The 17,559-nt window shown below is 46.2% G+C and overlaps 8 protein-coding genes across 8 annotated transcripts; 3 read left to right on the top strand and 5 right to left on the bottom strand.

The window, feature by feature from the left end:
- Positions 1–415: 415 nt before the first annotated feature.
- Positions 416–3,327, bottom strand: N7511_006630 (putative raffinose synthase protein Sip1; the record flags this gene model as incomplete). Its single annotated transcript, XM_057129007.1, has 2 exons — positions 416–3,013; positions 3,082–3,327. The coding sequence occupies 2 exons, from the start codon at positions 3,325–3,327 to the stop codon at positions 416–418; spliced, it is 2,844 nt and encodes a 947-aa protein (XP_056983563.1).
- A 496-nt stretch (positions 3,328–3,823) lies between these two features.
- On the bottom strand, positions 3,824–5,236 carry N7511_006629 (transferase family-domain-containing protein; the record flags this gene model as incomplete). Its single annotated transcript, XM_057129006.1, has 1 exon — positions 3,824–5,236. The coding sequence occupies one exon, from the start codon at positions 5,234–5,236 to the stop codon at positions 3,824–3,826; it is 1,413 nt and encodes a 470-aa protein (XP_056983562.1).
- A 522-nt stretch (positions 5,237–5,758) lies between these two features.
- On the bottom strand, positions 5,759–6,439 carry N7511_006628 (actin-binding ADF family protein; the record flags this gene model as incomplete). The annotated part of the gene is made up of 5 exons (XM_057129005.1): positions 5,759–5,893; positions 5,951–5,999; positions 6,051–6,302; positions 6,373–6,383; positions 6,434–6,439. 5 exons carry the CDS (start codon positions 6,437–6,439, stop codon positions 5,759–5,761), a joined length of 453 nt encoding a protein of 150 aa, XP_056983561.1.
- An 813-nt stretch (positions 6,440–7,252) lies between these two features.
- On the top strand, positions 7,253–9,556 carry N7511_006627 (fungal specific transcription factor domain-containing protein; the record flags this gene model as incomplete). Its single annotated transcript, XM_057129004.1, has 6 exons — positions 7,253–7,287; positions 7,518–7,918; positions 7,975–8,270; positions 8,328–8,762; positions 8,824–9,059; positions 9,118–9,556. The coding sequence occupies 6 exons, from the start codon at positions 7,253–7,255 to the stop codon at positions 9,554–9,556; spliced, it is 1,842 nt and encodes a 613-aa protein (XP_056983560.1).
- Positions 9,557–10,063: 507 nt separating this feature from the next.
- N7511_006626 (zinc-dependent alcohol dehydrogenase family protein) lies at positions 10,064–11,307 on the bottom strand (the record flags this gene model as incomplete). Its single annotated transcript, XM_057129003.1, has 4 exons — positions 10,064–10,108; positions 10,164–10,610; positions 10,679–11,068; positions 11,146–11,307. The coding sequence occupies 4 exons, from the start codon at positions 11,305–11,307 to the stop codon at positions 10,064–10,066; spliced, it is 1,044 nt and encodes a 347-aa protein (XP_056983559.1).
- A 1,963-nt stretch (positions 11,308–13,270) lies between these two features.
- Positions 13,271–14,571, top strand: N7511_006625 (uncharacterized protein; the record flags this gene model as incomplete). Its single annotated transcript, XM_057129002.1, has 7 exons — positions 13,271–13,339; positions 13,391–13,537; positions 13,598–13,702; positions 13,758–14,039; positions 14,094–14,149; positions 14,210–14,355; positions 14,408–14,571. The coding sequence occupies 7 exons, from the start codon at positions 13,271–13,273 to the stop codon at positions 14,569–14,571; spliced, it is 969 nt and encodes a 322-aa protein (XP_056983558.1).
- Positions 14,572–14,895: 324 nt separating this feature from the next.
- Positions 14,896–15,882, top strand: N7511_006624 (N-terminal L-serine N(alpha)-acetyltransferase NAT4; the record flags this gene model as incomplete). Its single annotated transcript, XM_057129001.1, has 2 exons — positions 14,896–14,977; positions 15,107–15,882. The coding sequence occupies 2 exons, from the start codon at positions 14,896–14,898 to the stop codon at positions 15,880–15,882; spliced, it is 858 nt and encodes a 285-aa protein (XP_056983557.1).
- A 110-nt stretch (positions 15,883–15,992) lies between these two features.
- Positions 15,993–17,479, bottom strand: N7511_006623 (GPI-anchored transamidase subunit GAB1; the record flags this gene model as incomplete). Its single annotated transcript, XM_057129000.1, has 5 exons — positions 15,993–16,231; positions 16,289–16,908; positions 16,962–17,164; positions 17,226–17,290; positions 17,344–17,479. 5 exons carry the CDS (start codon positions 17,477–17,479, stop codon positions 15,993–15,995), a joined length of 1,263 nt encoding a protein of 420 aa, XP_056983556.1.
- Between the last annotated feature and the right edge of the window lie 80 nt (positions 17,480–17,559).

Below are 17,559 nucleotides of genomic sequence, written 5' to 3'. Positions count from 1 at the left end.
TAGCTCCGAGATTCTTTCGATAAGTCCGGAGTATTGATAGTCCGGGGCTTATCGCCGGGTTGTCGATCTATTCTGATTTAGGTAGTGTTTCGTGCCTCAGGTGTCGATGAACAGATCTATATCACACCGTGCAGCTGCTTCTTAACCAATATTCTTCTTGCATAGAGGTATAATACATGAAAAACTCTCGAATTTGGATGCTTTTCATTTTAGGCAACGTAGCATACATTGCACGCACAGGTGTTACGAAATCACCTGTTACAATTAACACACCAGGTCTTTGTTGCACCCTAGTCAGTTCGCAGTTAGGACTTCATCCACTGCAGAAACTATGCATCGATAGAGATTCCAAGAATACAAGAGCAGAAAGAAAAATATTGAGTGATTGGTAGTCTCTAAAAAGCCTGCTGTGGGCTCATCCGACAAAAACCTGAACGAAAACTTCGTTACTCCATCCACTATCCAATTTCATTGTTTTCCAAGCAGTCAAAACATCAATCGCGAGCACATTCACATCCTTCCCTCCTTCCTTCCAAACAGTTTTCTTGGGGATTGGCTTTCCCTGAATCATGACCATGAAGTCCTGAGCGATAGTCCTCTCTGGGAGATCGGACATGTAAATTCCAATTACCCCAAGAGCCTTGAGTCTGATGTCAATTCTCAGACGCCCGTTCTCGGCAATGAATATATCAGACATGACTACAGCCGCCGCACCCGTCATCTTGCCCAACAGGCCAAGTACGGCAACATGGGTCGTTCGTTCGAGAGAGCCATTTCCACCTTGGTGGTTCTTCAGCGTGAAAGATTGGGTTGGATAGGCAGTCAGAATCTCCCATCCCTTTTGATCTAGAATGATTGAGACCAGGGAGTCTTGGTCAATTGGTCGCATGCGAGCGGATACTTTTCCACTGCTGTGTGCACGGACAATGTAGTACCCTTGAGAGTCATCGTGGATTCCGGGGAAGTCCATTAGCGATATCATTGTCGAGGCTTCGCTAGATGTAATATTGAACAGACCCAATATTCCACTTCCGGTTCTCGCCCAGCCGGTGTAACTCCCTACTCGCAAAATGTTTCCTTCATTGTAGCCGTGGTAAGTGTCAATAGTGCGTCCAATGACACTGGGACGCAAGATGATGGTGATGTCGTTGACAGTTGGCGCCGTGATCTGGTTAAGCAAGTCCAGGTCATGCTTTCCCGGTTGGTCGGTGATGTAGATCGGTCCACCTGATACACATCTTGCGGCAGCGTGGAAGGAGGCATATGGATGGCTGGTTTGAAACATATCCCAGTCTGGGACTACATTCAGATATCGAGTGAGAAGTGAATTATGTGCATTGCAGAATACATGCCATGGGTGCGAAGCGGGTATTTCGGGAAAGAAGTCATCTGAGTTGCGGAGCGGTATGGTGGGTTTGTTGTTAGGAAGTTGTGAATGAAATATGATTTGGGGCGTCATTGATCCGCATGAGATTGAACGTGTGCTGAAATGTCTGAGAGAGGCAATTGACCATGCATCTTGGTAAGAGGTCATGAACCGTCTGCGGTCCTCTGGTTCTTCAAGAAGATCGATAAAGAACTGTGAATCAGCCTTGACTGAATCTATACCTGTGGAGTCCAGATAACTATAGAAGTCATCGTAGAAAGTCTGTACATCATCGGGATCGATGACAAGAATCTTGCCATCGGGGAGATTCTGTTCAACAGGACCATTAGGGGTGGGATCTTTGATCTTCACTTCCTTTGTCTTATATTTTTTGGCTAAATCGCCTTCTGGTGAGATACCACCCCAATACCCGAACAAGGCGTGCCAAACTGCGATGTGCTCGATTTTGGGATTGGCATCGCGAATTAATCCCACTGTGTGTTTCAATCCTTTTGGGAAACCTTCCAAATGGGCTTCAAAATTACACAAGCCCCTCTTGAATTGAGACTGGCCCTCATTGTCATTGGCTTGCCAGCCATCGTCGATGATAAGATTGGCTATTTGAATACCATTCGACTTCAATTCCGCCAAAGCATTCAAGATCTTTTGTTCTGTAAGATCTTGACCAAGCGCATTCCAAGTACAGTATGTAAGACCATCGTACCACTGGGCGAGAAATTGGACACTTGGGTCTTTCTCCACGAGAACCTCATCATCACCGGGTGGAGATAACGGAACTTGATCTTCCAAATCTGCATCCGCTGGATCGGCGAACGGCTTGACAACCTTGCGGGCCTCGTACATCACTGCGGACATAGCGATCTCGAATTCCTCGGCAACTGCAACCAAAATGTGGAATTCCGATGTACCCTCGTTGTCACTTTTTGCTTTGATGATAATTTCGCCATCATCACCAGATTGAAGGATCGTCAAGACATCATTGACTCCGGATACAGCCAGCAGAACCAGATGGGCTCCATCACTCCTGAGAAATGAGCAGAGCATTACATCCTCATTGAGGCGGAATTTGGATGTGCCATGTCTAGGGCCCAGCCATGGACTCCATACCCGAACAAGGGAAAAATATCTCAACACTGATAATGGTGTACCAAGCGTCACATATTTAATGTTTGATTTTCCTTCTTGGCTCGGATCAATACCTCCTGATATATCCCAAAGCTTCGAGCCCGGAGCTTCACTCCTCCGCGGCTGAATTTGCAGTTTATCGGAGAAATTGGTGATATATTTGGCAATCTCCTCCAAAGGACTTCGAGCGGAGGGACCCGTGTCTGCGGAATGACAAAGCCCAGAGTCCATTGAGCAGTAAACAATCTCGCCATCGCTGACAGCATGCTTCTGGTTGGCCCATTGCCATTCCTCATCTGGGCTAGTTCGAAAACGTACTGTAAATTGAGCGTGACCTCCTGTGCCGGGCAGGGAGATCTTGGCAGAGCGTACATGGCGATGGTAATGATGGCTGCTATCAATACCATTCAATTGTCTTGTCTGTTCAGACTGACATTCTAGCAGTGGCAGAGCTGTCCATTCGGAATTGGTAATGTTATGCCAGATTTGCGCATCCCAACACTGTGGGGGAAATGAGCTGCTGGATTCGATTATAACCGTGAAAAATAACTGCTATCATTAGAATATACTTCATTTTCCAGCAGCGAAGCAAGCTGGTGCTCGAGACACATCGGGGCGAATGATAACTCAATACTCACCGCATCATCCTCGGATCTTCGGATATTGGTCAGTTGCCCCAGCGGCGGGTAAGATGTTACTCTTGCGAACATGGCAATTTGATCTGGGCGACAAAATATTCCCACGGACTTTTGTGTCTCTTGTTCCGGTTCCTGTACGGGAGGAGATGATGAGGTCTGTCTGGTATTGACCGACATCGAAAGAGGGGTAGAAACAAGTCCTTGCTAAGCTAGATGATAAAGACCGATATGCGACTGTAACAAAAGATGCAGGATTAGAATGAGCTTATGTAGTTTGTGAAGTTTTATAAGCTAAAAGCAAAGCTAGGAATGAGGTATGTTGGCGGGAAGTTGAAGAGTGGCGGGGAAGCTTCGGGCTGGGTGTCAGGTGCCCCTTACCTTTTCAAGCTTTGAGGGTATATAGTGTTTGACGAGCCATTTCGGTTTACGATGTTTGAACAGAGGATCCGGATGATCAAATAATTGCCAGAGGTGTGAAGAATTAATATATTTTGTATCTGACATGGCAGATTGGAGAGATTGAACAGACTAAAGTATGTAAATTCCACTAACATGGTGCTTCAGTATGAGCCATCTTCCCAGTCGATTTGTCGTCAATTAGCATAGTAGTCTACTCTGTAGTCGGCCTCCTCAGTATGATATACTAGACAAGAAATTCTTATTTCTAGTAACTCTACAAGAAAGAACCACACAACCCACCCTCCTCCAAAATAACCATATCATCCCGACGCAGCATAACCATAACCTCCACAACCTCTCCACCCCCAATGTCATCCATCTGACATGCCCGCCTAGGCAAAACAAGCCCAACCCCGTCAGCCTCAGTATAAGGAACACGCACAAACTCTGGTGTTCCAAGTCCCAATCCAAATTCCAATCCATAGAAATTAAGATCCGCCCAGCTGGTCATAGTCAAATCCTTCGATTCGAAGAGATCCCAGCCAACAAAAACGGATCTGTAATCATCTACCGACTCAACAAGCTGATGGACTTCGGCCACATATCTGGAATTGACACGAGCAGGCGACTGTGATTCAGCAATCACTTCACACAATTCGGCAAGTGATTTGAATGAAGTTGAGCCTGGATTATTAAACACACTCAAATCCTTGCCCTGAATGATTGCCAGAGCGTATAGAACCATATTACCAAAGTATGGGTTCTCTGCTGGGAATTTTTTGTTCGCTCCGAGACGGCGTCGCCCGTTAACTGCTGTAACCAAGCGACTGTACTTCAATTCGAGTGCTGGATCACGCTGCATGCGTGCATTTGTAATTGCAGACCAGACAAGTGCACAGACTAGCGTATTCGTCGTTGGAGTCGTTGACATATAATTTCCAAGACGGTGTTTGATAATATCGATATGCAGCATGGGGATGGCGAAGACTTTCGTTGTGCACGAGGGAAATTCAGACGGGAGTGTCAGTGGTGCTCTAGAGTATTCCGGATGCGAAGCGAAGAGATCATCGAGTGAATGAGTCGATACTGAATGTAAATCGGAGGAGAGCGCTTCTGAGAGTCGAGTCACTCTACCCAGGGAACTGAGGGACTGGTCACAGAATGAAGAAGAGGCTGCAGTTTGTGTGGTATTCTGTGCCCATAGCTTCACGGTCTCAAAGAGGCCAGCTGCATCAACGACATTGTGATGCATACAGATGTATAGACCGATTCCCTCTCCGTCTCCGAATCGGAAGATGCTCGCGGCGAAAACGGGGGCGCCTTGTTCTATTGGGTTGTGCTCGACCATATCTGAAACTGGGCGGAGGTTTCGCGGGATAGATGAGGGAGGCATGCCGTTGGCTGATAGCTCTTTGTATGATCTATCGAGGATGCCTTTGTCGATCAAGGCGGGTGTGGTGTTTTGATTCCAACGCATTTCAAGGGAAGCCTTGTTTTTCTGGTTTGTTGGAAACACTCGGCCTGATACCCATGGGATCTGGGTTGCGAGTTTTTCCAGGCCTTTTTGGAAGGCACTTTGGAGGGTTAGAGACGATTCTGTTGTCTCGAATGTCAAAATCGTTGCGATGTAGACCTTTGGCATGATCAGGTCTAGCGGTGTCAGGCGCTCAAAATTTGAGAAAGACATTGTTTGGGTATATCTGGCAGAAGAAAGATGTTGAGGAGGTAGACTATACTGGGATTGTTTGCTTTTAAAGGAGCTTTCAGTGAAATTGATCCATTCTGGCCCGCGGGCCCGTTCCCCCGAGCATACCAATATAGTGGAGTCGACAAAGGGCCACGATTGTGTAAACATTGCCACTAGTGATGGTAATTCTCCATAAGTTAAGTGAAAGAACATCATTCAATGTCTCTTTGACTCCATTGTATTTCCTTTTGGTCTCCTTTTAAGCCTTGTTTAGAAGTACTATTACATGAACAAGTACCGGGAAATGCTAGCTACACATCTAACAGAGTCCACTTTAAAAGCTAGAGGACATGGTGATGAATTGATCCATGGACTTGAACCCACTGTTGTCTTTTTATACGGTCAGGAGCTACCTTCTCTCATACGTAGATAGTCAAACCTGAAATATATTCGCATCAATCATTTGGAATGCATACATAGATACATAGATATAGGCTATTTCTATACACAAGATAGTATATATCATGCCATGCCACCAGAAACCTCCTTCAAAACCGTCTGCCATTCAATTTCGTCGGGCTCGTCTGCGTGAATAGACGCCTTGACATCAAGGAATTTCCGCACCTGCTCTTTAGTGCTTGCATATATCATTCGGACCTGAAAGAGAAGGCATTAAAACGGGGCATCAATAGAAAGGATAATGCCCTAGCTTGCCTTTGTAGAGGTTTCCTTAGGAACCCAGGTGATGAAGACGATTTTAGACCTGTAATATACGTTAGTAGCCACCGTCAAGATGATGACAATCCAACGATACCGTTTCCCTTCAAGACCAAGATCGTATTCAACATTGTAGACTGCATAGCGAGGAGAAGGATTTCCCGCACTATCGACTGATGAGACAAGCTTGCTGCGAAAAGCTTCGTAGTCTTGTTCGGTAGATGACTCTTCCGTGACAACGGACTGGTAATCGTCTGTGATTTTGTAGATGATGAATCTTGGCTTGTTTGATCCTCTTGCTGACCGAAGTGCACTGAAATCTGTCATACATTCGTTCGTGACAGTGACCCTGTTCAGATTATGAGTGAGTTTGAAGGAGGTAAACCAGAGCAGGATCTGTAAATAATTCGCTGACATACCCAGAAGGAAGCTAAGAGGGGTCAGTCAAGACATTTTGGCTCGTTTAAAGAGGACACATACCGACATGGCGATTGATCTTATCCTAAATGCTGGTTTCTTGGAAGGTGTAGGTGACAAGCAGAAAACCTCAGCACAGGTTGAGCTATAAAAGGGCACCTACAGTCCCACTAGGCAGAATTATTCTGTAAAAAAAAAAAAAACCATTAAACAGCGGGGCGTACGCCCGAGATATTACTTCCAACATTTTGATAGACAAGCAAGATACTTTGATGAGCTTCAGTCAGAGGCTGAGATTTCATAGTTCAAGCCCGGCAATCTGAATGCAGTCCTCTTAAAAGCCACTCTATCGCCTATATAATTGCAACATTAATATAGTCTTATGTCATTCGTATATCAATACCACGTATGGAGTACGATCTCCAAAATATACCGACAAAACATTCTACACGCTAGACCCTCACAATTAGCGTACGGTTTTAAGCATTGTTTTTACCTTACTTCGACCTCTCGTTTTGACAGCTTTGCAGTATCTTGAGTTATTTATATGTCGAATAAGTTTCATAGAGACAGGTAGAGCAAGAAGGGGTTGTACTATGAAAAAGAGATGGGTGAAGCGGTAACCTTGGCGGTGAAATCTTGATATAGAGGAAACTAACTTTGAAGCTGATGGCACCGCCAGTCTTGGCATTCGTAAGCGGGTTGTCGGGCCCGCGGGCCCGCGGCCGCGAAGTGACTTATTCTTTTCTCCTATCAGTTTATTGACTTGGCACAACATTCGACATGGAAAATAGAGAAACGATTCGAGCTAGAAAACAGCGGCTTTCATCGGTTCCTCGGGCGGTATGGGCTTACCACTATTGGGTCGTTAAAATTCAGACCATGGCTGACGATCTGTATAGTGCGAAGGATGCAAGGTACGCAAGGTAAGCTTGTTCTCATGCTTTGTTTGAGATATACAGCTAAGTAAAGCAATAATAGATACGCTGTGATCGCACAGTTCCTTGCTCTAACTGCCGGAACTCTCAAATTTCTTGTCGGAACGCCCAAGACAAACCGGAGAATAGCACCAAGACCGACAGGATAAGACATCTGTGAGCACGGATACTCGCAAGACCTAGGAAATATCTAAACTTATGCCAAATAGAGAGATAAACATTGAGAACCTCGAAAAGCGTCTTCACAGCCTCGAAGCAAAATCTGTCAATTCCACCGCACAGCCTTCGAGAATATCTCCTAGACCAAACACGTCTGGCCCAGAGCTTGAGGACAGGACAAATCCAGCAATTGAAGAGAGTGCACTATTTCAAGGTGGCTCATCATTTGCTACTCAATCTGTCCAGGCCCGTGAAGCCATCGAAAGGGCCTCCAAGAACAGCCCAGACGACCCATCCAGTCTTCAAGAATCATTGAGCCACCTGAGGGGCCTACTCCATTCTATGCCTACAAATGAAGCTTATTCTTTTCGCCACTCGACCTCCCGCTCGATCCCGAATATGAAACTTTTGCCCACTTCCCTGGTGATTGGTATATTGCAAGGATTCAAGAGTGTGTTCTTTATCCCCCGGCTGCCAACATGATGATCTAATAATCTTATTTTAAAGCACGTCGCCCTATATTTCTATCCTCCTATGCAGTGACAGACCTGGAGTTTGTGGAGAATCTCTGCCAGAAAGTGTATTTTCCCATGGCCTCAACAAGCATCGGCCAAGTTACCAGCATGCATGGGATCCTCTACTATCTCCTCAAAGAGTACATGGCGATCAAGGATCCACTTTGTCACGACTTCGATTTCAAAGCTAACCTAGAGCAATGTGAACGGAATTTTATCGTCGGGCTAGAGACCTACGACGTGATGGCCGTGCCATCTTTTGAGAATATACTCGCTTTGACAATGGGTGTAAGGTGGTCCTCGTGTTCAATCAAAATGCGGAAAAAGAGCTAACTTACGATACAGGCCATCAAAGCTCAAGGAGAGGCTAAGCCCTTCTTATACTGCAACCTTTTATCGGCCGCTGCAATCCACTGCAAAACATTAGGGTACCACCGCCACAGCACGTACCAAAAGCTTACCGATAGGGATGCCGAGAACGTTCGTCGTTTGTTCTGGACAGTGTATATCTTTGATAAAAACAATTCTCTTCTGCTGGGGAGAGCATGCCAAATACAGGACTCCGAGGTCGATACGCGATATCCCTCGCTTCCTACAGATGTAGGTCTGCGTCCCTGGGATCAATCTTTTATCCTCGGTATCAAGATCGCAAGTCTCCAGGGGCAAATCTATACCGCTCTGTATTCACCAGTGACAGTCACAAAATCTTTGTTTGAGCGAGCTCAGGAGATCGATGGTCTCTCGTCCGCTCTGGAAGAATGGCACAAGGAGCTGATAAGTGTGAGTGACATCTTTCCGATTTGTAACAATTTAAATCTCATTATTCTGACAATGGTTTTAGATTGACGCGAGTGAGGTCTGCCACCAGCAGGTCTTCCATTTGACCCGCGGTAATTGGGATATAATGTTCTACTCAACCATGACAACCCTCTACCGCGCCTCGAAATCGTCAGATCCAGGCGCAGATATTAATTCACGCTGCTTCCAAGCAGCGCGTCTTAGTTTGAAATCTCATCTCTGCTGTTTCCCACAGTATCAAGAGGCAGATCTTCTATCGGATGCCGATTATGTTAACTGGTTTGTTTAATTCCCATTCCGTCTATCGCTTTGTCAGTGGCTAACTACCTCATTCAAGGGTTCTTCTCTTCTCATCGTTCACGCCTTTCATCGTGACATTCTTCCACGCCGTAGCAGCAAATAACCCAGAAGACCTTCAACTTCTCGATGACGTGGTAAACACTCTCAAGAATTTCCGAGAAGCATCACAAGCATCTAGACGTCTGTATCAAATATGCAGCACTTTCGCTCAGGTCGCGAAAAAACTGTCAAAATCCGAAAATTCGGTTTTAGGGATTTACAACCCACATGACGACTCCTTGCAACAGGCGGATAGCAACGGCCATCCTTCATTTCAAGCTGATATTTTCCAAGAGGCACTAGATCCAGGATTTGAGGGCTATCTCAGTCCATCAGGGGCATATGATATTCTAGATGGATGGATGGCCAGACAGCCCCTCTCATTGAATATGTTTGATATGAGCTCTGGAGGTTTAATGATGGAGGATGGGATGTGATTATACTGGCCAAGTGAAAGAAATAAAATAAATTAATAACAAAATGGAAAGTTACTGTATTTATCTATGCACTCGAAACACTTAACTCAACGTGTTGAATCGTAATCGATCAGAGTGTATGCTAACACTAATACGAGCACGAAGGATAAAACATAAAAATGAAGGAAGTAAGAGAAAGCACGACTTAGTCTACACTATCAAAAGCGCCCCTGGCGCTCAACCCAGAAGGCAAGACAAACCGGATGAACAATTCACAGGTCCGCCGTTAAATTTACAATTTTATATGTCCGCTTAGGCTATGAATGAATGAAATGTATGAATCGTACGTTTCGATCACGTTAAATTTGTGTACACTGTAACTATTCCAAAGCACATTGGTCCTTCGGAGACATGATCCACATATGTGGATGCTTACCAAGTATGAAAGCAGGTTTTATCGTTTATTTCAACCTGCCGTGAATATTTCAATCTACTATATCTGCCAAGTTTGTATTCGCATCACAACTTTTAGTTGATCTTGATCGTCAACTTGCCAAAGTGCTTTTGAGCCCACTAAATCGTGTTTTATTAGTATGCGACCAGCTAACACAAGACAAGAACAACTCACCATGTACTCATACGCTTCTCGGGCTTGAGACAAACTGAATATCTTGTCATCAACCACGGGATGGATATCATTGGCCTCAATAGCCCGCACCATGTCCCTCATCAGAGCCTTGCTACCAACATAGACACCGCGCACAGTGCAAATGTGAGCCAATGTTTCCAAGACAGTCGGCTGAGTCTTAGGGTCAACGCCTCCAAGGAATCCAATGACACTGATAATACCCTCAAATTTCACACACTTGAAGCTCTGCTGAAGAGTACCGCTTCCGCCAACTTCGATAATGTGATCCACGCCAGCTCCATCGGGGGTTAGCTTGCGAGCAGCATCACCCCAGTTGGGGTCAGCCTTGTAGTTGATGACATGGTCAGCACCAAGCTTCTTCAATTTGTCGGCTTTTTCTGATGAAGAGGTAGTAGCAATGACAGTTGCACCTGCAGCTTTGGCAAACTACACCTGAAGTGTTAATGTAAAAGCCCCTGAATTGGAGTGTGTTTTTCGTTCCACATAAAACTTACCTGCAAGCCGAACATGCTAACACCTCCAGTTCCTTGCACAAGAACAACCTGGCCTGGCTTCACGGGCTTCAGCCCATAAAGAGCATTCCAGCTAGTGAGGGCCGCACAAGAAAGGGTGCTAGCTTCGAGAGCTGTCAAATTTCGCGGTGCCTTCACCAGGCCCTGCTCATTAAACACGGCATATTCTCGTAAGGTACCATCAATCACACCACCCAGGCCAGTCTGAGCGGCCTGCAAGTCGATTTCTCCAAACTGGTGGCCCTGGTTGAAGAGAGTGGCCACTGGGTCCCCCTTCTTGAACTCGACGACCTTGGACCCCACGTCCACCACTTCACCGGCACCATCCGAGCCCGGGACAACAGGGAATCTGAGTGCAAATGGATATGTACCCTGTCACAAATGAGTTTGCTGTTCTTCACGGTGCGATCCTCCTACTGGAGAAAGCAGATGGTCTTTCGGTCTCATACCTTTGGAATAACCAAGTCACGGTAATTCAGAGACGCAGCCTGAAGCTTTACTAAGACTTCATTCTCACCGACTTTCGGGACCTCCGCATCTTGATAGACAAGGCCGTCAAAGTCGTGTTCCTTGTCTTGGACGACCCATTGCTTCATGGTGGTAGGAGGCATAGTTTTGTGGATAGTTTCTAGTTGCAGGAATAATTCAAAATTGACTCAGAGCAATGGAGTTGAGGAATATTCGTGAGCTTTTGTCCTTGAGGACCCTGACGTATATGACCTCAGGGCTCCACATCTGGGCAGTCATGACGGCAAGCTTATTAAGATTCGAGATAAACCTGTTGGACATTATGTATGTAGCTTAGAGAAGTATAGATACTGTACATGGTCTTTTGTTCCCGATCATTCGACCTGATTTTGACTTTGTATCGTTTTGATCCGTGAACTATGAGACAGGGATGCATGTAAATGGATCGAGCTGCCTCCAAATATTGCTTAGTAACGTATATCTGATCACATGATATTAGTGCCTTGTGGCCTGAAGCAATCAACTGTCCTAAGTTAACTGAACGTTATCTTTGCAAAGACAGGACTGGTATAAATTCAGGTGACGTGGGCTCCATTCTATAGCCTTCAAGAACCTGTCTGTGTTAATGCGGATGAGGCAGATTCAGCGACATCCATGTGTGGTGCTTGTGTGCTTCCAATCAGTATATGGGGAAATGAGCAGAGGCATAGTCAGGTGGGAGGGTTTAATGACCCATGTGCATGTATCAATCATCGGTTTGGGAGGGCTTGGAAGAAGGGGTAGTGGGAGTATATCTCTGGATGATCATTGAGATTGGCAGGAATTTTATGTTATCAGTATCTGATATCATGGCCAACTGGTCAGTATGCTTTCCCATGTTCCAGCAGATCATAGTCTTAATTTAGATAATTTTATTCAAGTAATTTACATTTCTGCGTCATGGAAAATTTGTTCAAAACGTTGAGTATTAATTGATACCGAGATGTGTAGTGACCGCGATATAAGTTATCTATTGCATGGCAATTTTGAACCTCGCAGACTACTGTACCCGCAATCGAAATACACGATAAGGCTGGCTGTGCGCTGTGAGGCATCTGATTTAGCAGTAGATTTCCTTATTAGCGTGTCGAGCCGCCGTTAGGTGTCGAAAATTAGATGCATTGCGGTGTTAAAATGATCTTTGCTTTGTATGTTTTTGCATGGAACCTGCATAGCTGCCTTCTTGAATGCTAAGGAATACAACCAAATTTTTTGTATAAAAAGCTTACCTTCAACAGCAAAGTTTTCTGAACTAATAAGCTACCCTACTTCTGACAGTTCACCGCGCTAATATTCCCATTCCCGTTAGATCCGCAGTGTTGAATGCCGAGACACCAATGCATGCTACCAAGTGTGGCTTACCATGGAAGCTGTGTTATAGGAGAAGGTAATTGTTACACCCCTGATGATTGCTATTTCTATGGAACCTGTTCTGTTCAAGAGGCACGGTGCCAGAATCCCGATGTTGAGGGTTGTCAGTGCTACAAATAGCTCTTACGTTTATTGTTGAGTAGTGATAGTAGCTTGGGCTAAGCTCTGCTACTCTTGATATCTTGTTCTGCCGTTCCAATCAAATTGTGTTTTTAAGCAGATTTGAGATGCCGAAGTGCGAACGTGAAAATTGTGAAATCAAGCATTGAATCACATCATGTGGAAATTTCCACTTTCTGTTCACATTTGCAATTTTTGAGAATCGTAACGCAAACCGATAGTGCCGGGATCGCGGGAGTACCTTTCCCCATGAAACATTAACCCAGGGACAGCAATTAACCATTCCCGACCAATAGAGCTTATCTTCCGCACTGGAATATGCTGTGGTCGAGATATCCTCATTGTTGCCAAGGCATTCAAGGCCCCACTCTTTGAGGCCCACAATTGTGCAATTGCGAGCTAAAATAATGCCATCGCGATCAAGGCTCATCGCTAAATTGCCGATGGCGCGAGCGCATCGGATCACGTATCAGATACGGGGAGGGGTAGTGGTGAAGTATAAAGAGTGTTGCTTTCTCGTCTCATAGCTACTCTTCAAGTAACTTGGGTTTCATACTTTCATACTTCCTACACATCATGTCTCTTGGACGTACATTTAAGCTCAACTCGGGCTATGACATCCCTGCTGTCGGTCTCGGCACCTGGGTATGTATACTCCTTCTGATGGCGTGCGCATTGCTAAGTCTTTCACTATAGCTCTCCAAGCCACACGAAGTTGAAAAAGCAGTTGAAGCTGCCCTTCGCGCTGGATACCGTCACATTGATGCTGCTGCATGTTATCAGAATGAGAACGAAGTGGGAAATGGCTGGAAGAATTCCGGTGTTCCTCGGGAGGAGATCTTTGTCAGTGATTATTCCTGGAAAATGCGATAGGAAATCATTCTAACATGCTTTGGTTTTTAGATTACTAGCAAGCTCTGGAACACACATCACCACCCAGACAATGTGGAAGAAGGTCTGGACAAGACATTGAAGGACTTGCAAACCGACTACTTGGATCTCTATCTGGTATGTGTGCAACGCTCTCAATTCACCTAAAGGCTCTATCTAACATCCATGGCAGATCCACTGGCCAACTGCATTTGCCTACACTAACGAAACTCTCACGCCGACGGACCCGGTGACGAAGCGATTCCGCCTAGCCGATGTTCCGGTTTCTGACACCTGGGCTGTATTGGAGAAGCTCGTCGAGGCGGGCAAGATCCGAAGCATTGGAATCAGTAATTTTACCATCAAGGCCACTGAGGATTTGCTCAAGACTGCGAAGATCCCTCCAGCTGCCAATCAGATTGAGGCTCATCCGTATCTTCTGCAGCCGGAGCTGTTTTCCTACCTGAAAGAAAAGGTTTCGATGTCCTGAAGATTATTTCTATGAAATTATACTGACAATGCTTCACAGAACATTCTTCCAGTTGCTTATAGCCCGCTTGGCAATAACATCTTTGACCTACCACGGTATGAACCGCTGCTCAAATTCCCTGGTTTCTGGATCTTATACTTACATGGAATTAACAGTGTTGTCAATGACCCGGTGGTCGAGGAGATTGCTAAAAAGCTGAACAAAGATCCTGCTCAACTTCTCATCTCATGGGCTATCCAGCGTGGCTCTGCCGTGTTGCCAAAGAGTGTCACGCCCTCGCGCATTGAGAGTAACTTCCAAGGTACATCCCGCACTCTCTATACATCCTATTGCCGATCTAACCGATTGAATAGATTTCGTCATTCCCGATGAAGAGTTTGCCGCTCTCAACAAGCTTGACAAGAACGCCCGATACAACTACCCATTCCGTTGGGGAGTTGATGTTTTCGGAGAATTGGGAGCTGAGGAAGCCGAAAGACGTGCCGAAGAGCATGCGGCAAAGCAACGAGCTCTATAGATATCCATTGTAGGGCTTGTATAATCTGTGACAATGGTCGATATATATAAACTGCCTCTTCAGGCAAGGACAGAATTAACATGAAACATTTTTTTCTTCAAAGAGTCAAATTATCACGTAGAGAATAACAAAATGAGATAGATCCGAATTAAACGACAAAATTGGCGAAACAGACATGTTGCGTTCGCATTCTATAGCAATTGAGCCCCGACGCGGCTCCAAACTTCCTTCCGCGGGGAAGAAATATGAACACGCCTTTTCAACCCACACCTATACCCCGAGGCCAAATTATATCGTCTCCGTGCAGAGACCACACCGAGCAAGATGCTCTCATCAATTAAAGAAGGCCGTGTCACAAAGAACAAAACCAAGAAGACCTCGCCTCCGACTCGACGCGTCTCCAAAAGTGAGTAGAGCCTAGAGCCCCTGCACCATCGCGATCTACACAATAAACCCCCCTCATCAAAGCACCCCTAATACGCATATCCCACCCAATTCTATTCTCAATGAAGAACACATTCTAATTCATAAATAGTACAACCGCTAGTTGAGCGGACCAATGCATTAAGCATTGAAAACTTCATCGCCAAGTACATGCCATCTACCACGACAAGTAATCAAACCACAGAGGAAGCAACCAGCCTAGCAGATCAAACCACACCAGCAGAAACACCCCTCTCCCTGGATGTATACTCCGCAGCCAGCATCCCACCAGCAGACCTAGAAGCCTGTCTAGACCTCATCGAAGAAACATCCAGCGACGCCTACCGCGCCTCCGCGGATGGCTGGTCACGTACGAAAAAGCACAAGGAGATGAAACTGCCGGATATGAAATATCTTATTTTCCGCGATTCAAACGATTCCAACGATTCCAACGACAACAAAGCGACAGAGGCTCCCAACAACTCCGAAACAGCCGATCTACCCCAAGAGCGCGACGAACGAGGTCCGGCTCTGGGTTCCACTGGCTGTACTCTGAATCAACGGCGGGAGGTTCTTGGCTTCTTGTCTTTCATGGTGACGTATGAAGATGGCAAGGAGGTGGTTTACTGCTATGAGATCCACTTGTCGGCGAGGGCCCGGGGGCGGGGCGTCGGGTCGGTTCTGATGGAGCGGATGGAAGCGATTGGTCGGGCGGTCGGCTTGGAGAAGGCTATGTTGACGGTTTTTAAGTCGAATGGGGTTGCTTGTCGGTTTTATGAGAGGTTGGGGTATGGGCTTGATGAGTACTCGCCGCGTCCGCGGAGACTGCGGAATGGGACGGTCAAGGAGGTTGATTATATGATATTGTCTAAGCGGTTGAGGGATTGAGGGATTGAGGTTGGATTGCATTGCATTGCATTGGCTGGTGATTTATGGAATTGGAAGTGAAGTGAAGTGGGAATGAAATATGCAGGGGTTTAATGTACATTGTTCTTGTTCTACACCTGTCGGACTTCTGCGCCTTGCTTATCTGGGTTGTCTTGTTCCCATTCGTCTCTCAGGGCGGCGAAGATGGTGTCTGCAAGGAGGATGGAGAGACCCAAACTCCATACTAGGGTGATGGCGTAGAAGAAGTTGGCGTTTCCGGATCCTGCGTAGATCCATAGATGGTAGAAGGCTGGACCGAGGAGGGTGGAGTAGAGGATCGCTGAGGCTGCGAAAAATGTATATCGCATTACTAGGAAAGGTCAGCCAAGGGATCTCCAGAATAGGATAGCACAAAGAAGGGACTTACATGGGAAAAGATGGCGGTACAAGGGTAGTAACGCCAAAAACAGAGATGCATCTGAGATACTCGGGTATGGCTTGAAGATCGCAAAGACACCAAGGAGAGAGGCGATGACGAACAAAGGCTGTCGTCGGAAACGCGCCGTGAGACCTCCAACATAGCTGGCTAAATGAAGCCAGAAGACTCCAAGGAAGAACTCTCGGAATGAATCGAACATTTCAATAAAAAAGTACCACCACAGACCGACATTGGGAGTCAAGTCCGGAACCAAAAGATGGAACCCGTAAGTGGCCGATATAAACTCATAGAAATTACCAGTGATCAAGAAGGAAAGACCAAGAAGGCCTGCGACACTGGCGAGGAGAAGACCGGCATGTTGCAGGATGAAGGGTGCCATCTTAGGTGCTTGCGGGCTCTGTGCGCGTCGGTCATAGCAGACCAAGACCAGCGGAATAAACATGAGCGCAGGGTACATGGATAGATAGGAAGCGAATCCCAAGGCTAGCATAGCATTAACGCTATTGCCCGAGACTGCATTTGAGACCGCAAAAAGGATCCCCGAGGTAGTAAATACGCTGGTTGATCGTGCCAGACATGTCGCAATTGTAAATGGGTTGAACAAAAACCTGTTCAAAATTCAGCACAAGTACATCAGCGACTGTCGGTCCGGAAAACATACCATGCTGCGACAGATACTCCGTTCCATCGGACATGCTTCCGAACTGCCGAATGGAATCTCGAATTGATCGATTGGCCTGACTCGGAGATAGTGACCAACGCCTGAGCATTCAAAAGGTCGACGATGATGTAAAAGATTGCTGTGGGCAGCGGCCAGGTCTTTGCATCTGGAAGTAGGGCGAAGAGAGGTAACAGGAGCGGTGCCTGGATCGTACCGACTAGTCAATTGCGCGAACATAGTTGGAATATTTGTTGATCCACAAACCTGGTGAAAAGTCCCTCCATCATATGGCGACACGTTTCCGATATATAGAAACAAGCCCTCTTGCACTAATTGGAATTAGTTCAACTCCGAACCCCGTAATCACTGGGTTGTCACGTACATCGTTTGAAGCTACTGACAGGGGTCGAGACCTCGACTCTTCCTGTCAACAAATCAGGCAAGGAAGGGAACAGACAGATAAGAAGCAGACGCAGCACAAAGGCTGCGCCAAAGACCACGAGCTTCCGATCTATCATGGCTGCGCCGTGGAGTGTTGTTGTTCCCAGCTGTCCCTTTAGAAACGACCCTCTCCGCCTTTGTGCACGGGCCACCCGCA

Source organism: Penicillium nucicola (genome assembly GCF_028828085.1).
Source record: "Penicillium nucicola strain IBT 29836 chromosome Unknown utg000006l, whole genome shotgun sequence".
Taxonomy (NCBI): Eukaryota; Fungi; Ascomycota; class Eurotiomycetes; order Eurotiales; family Aspergillaceae; genus Penicillium; species Penicillium nucicola.
The sequence above is the reverse complement of the archived record's forward strand: the minus strand, read 5'-3'. Positions and strand labels throughout refer to the sequence as shown.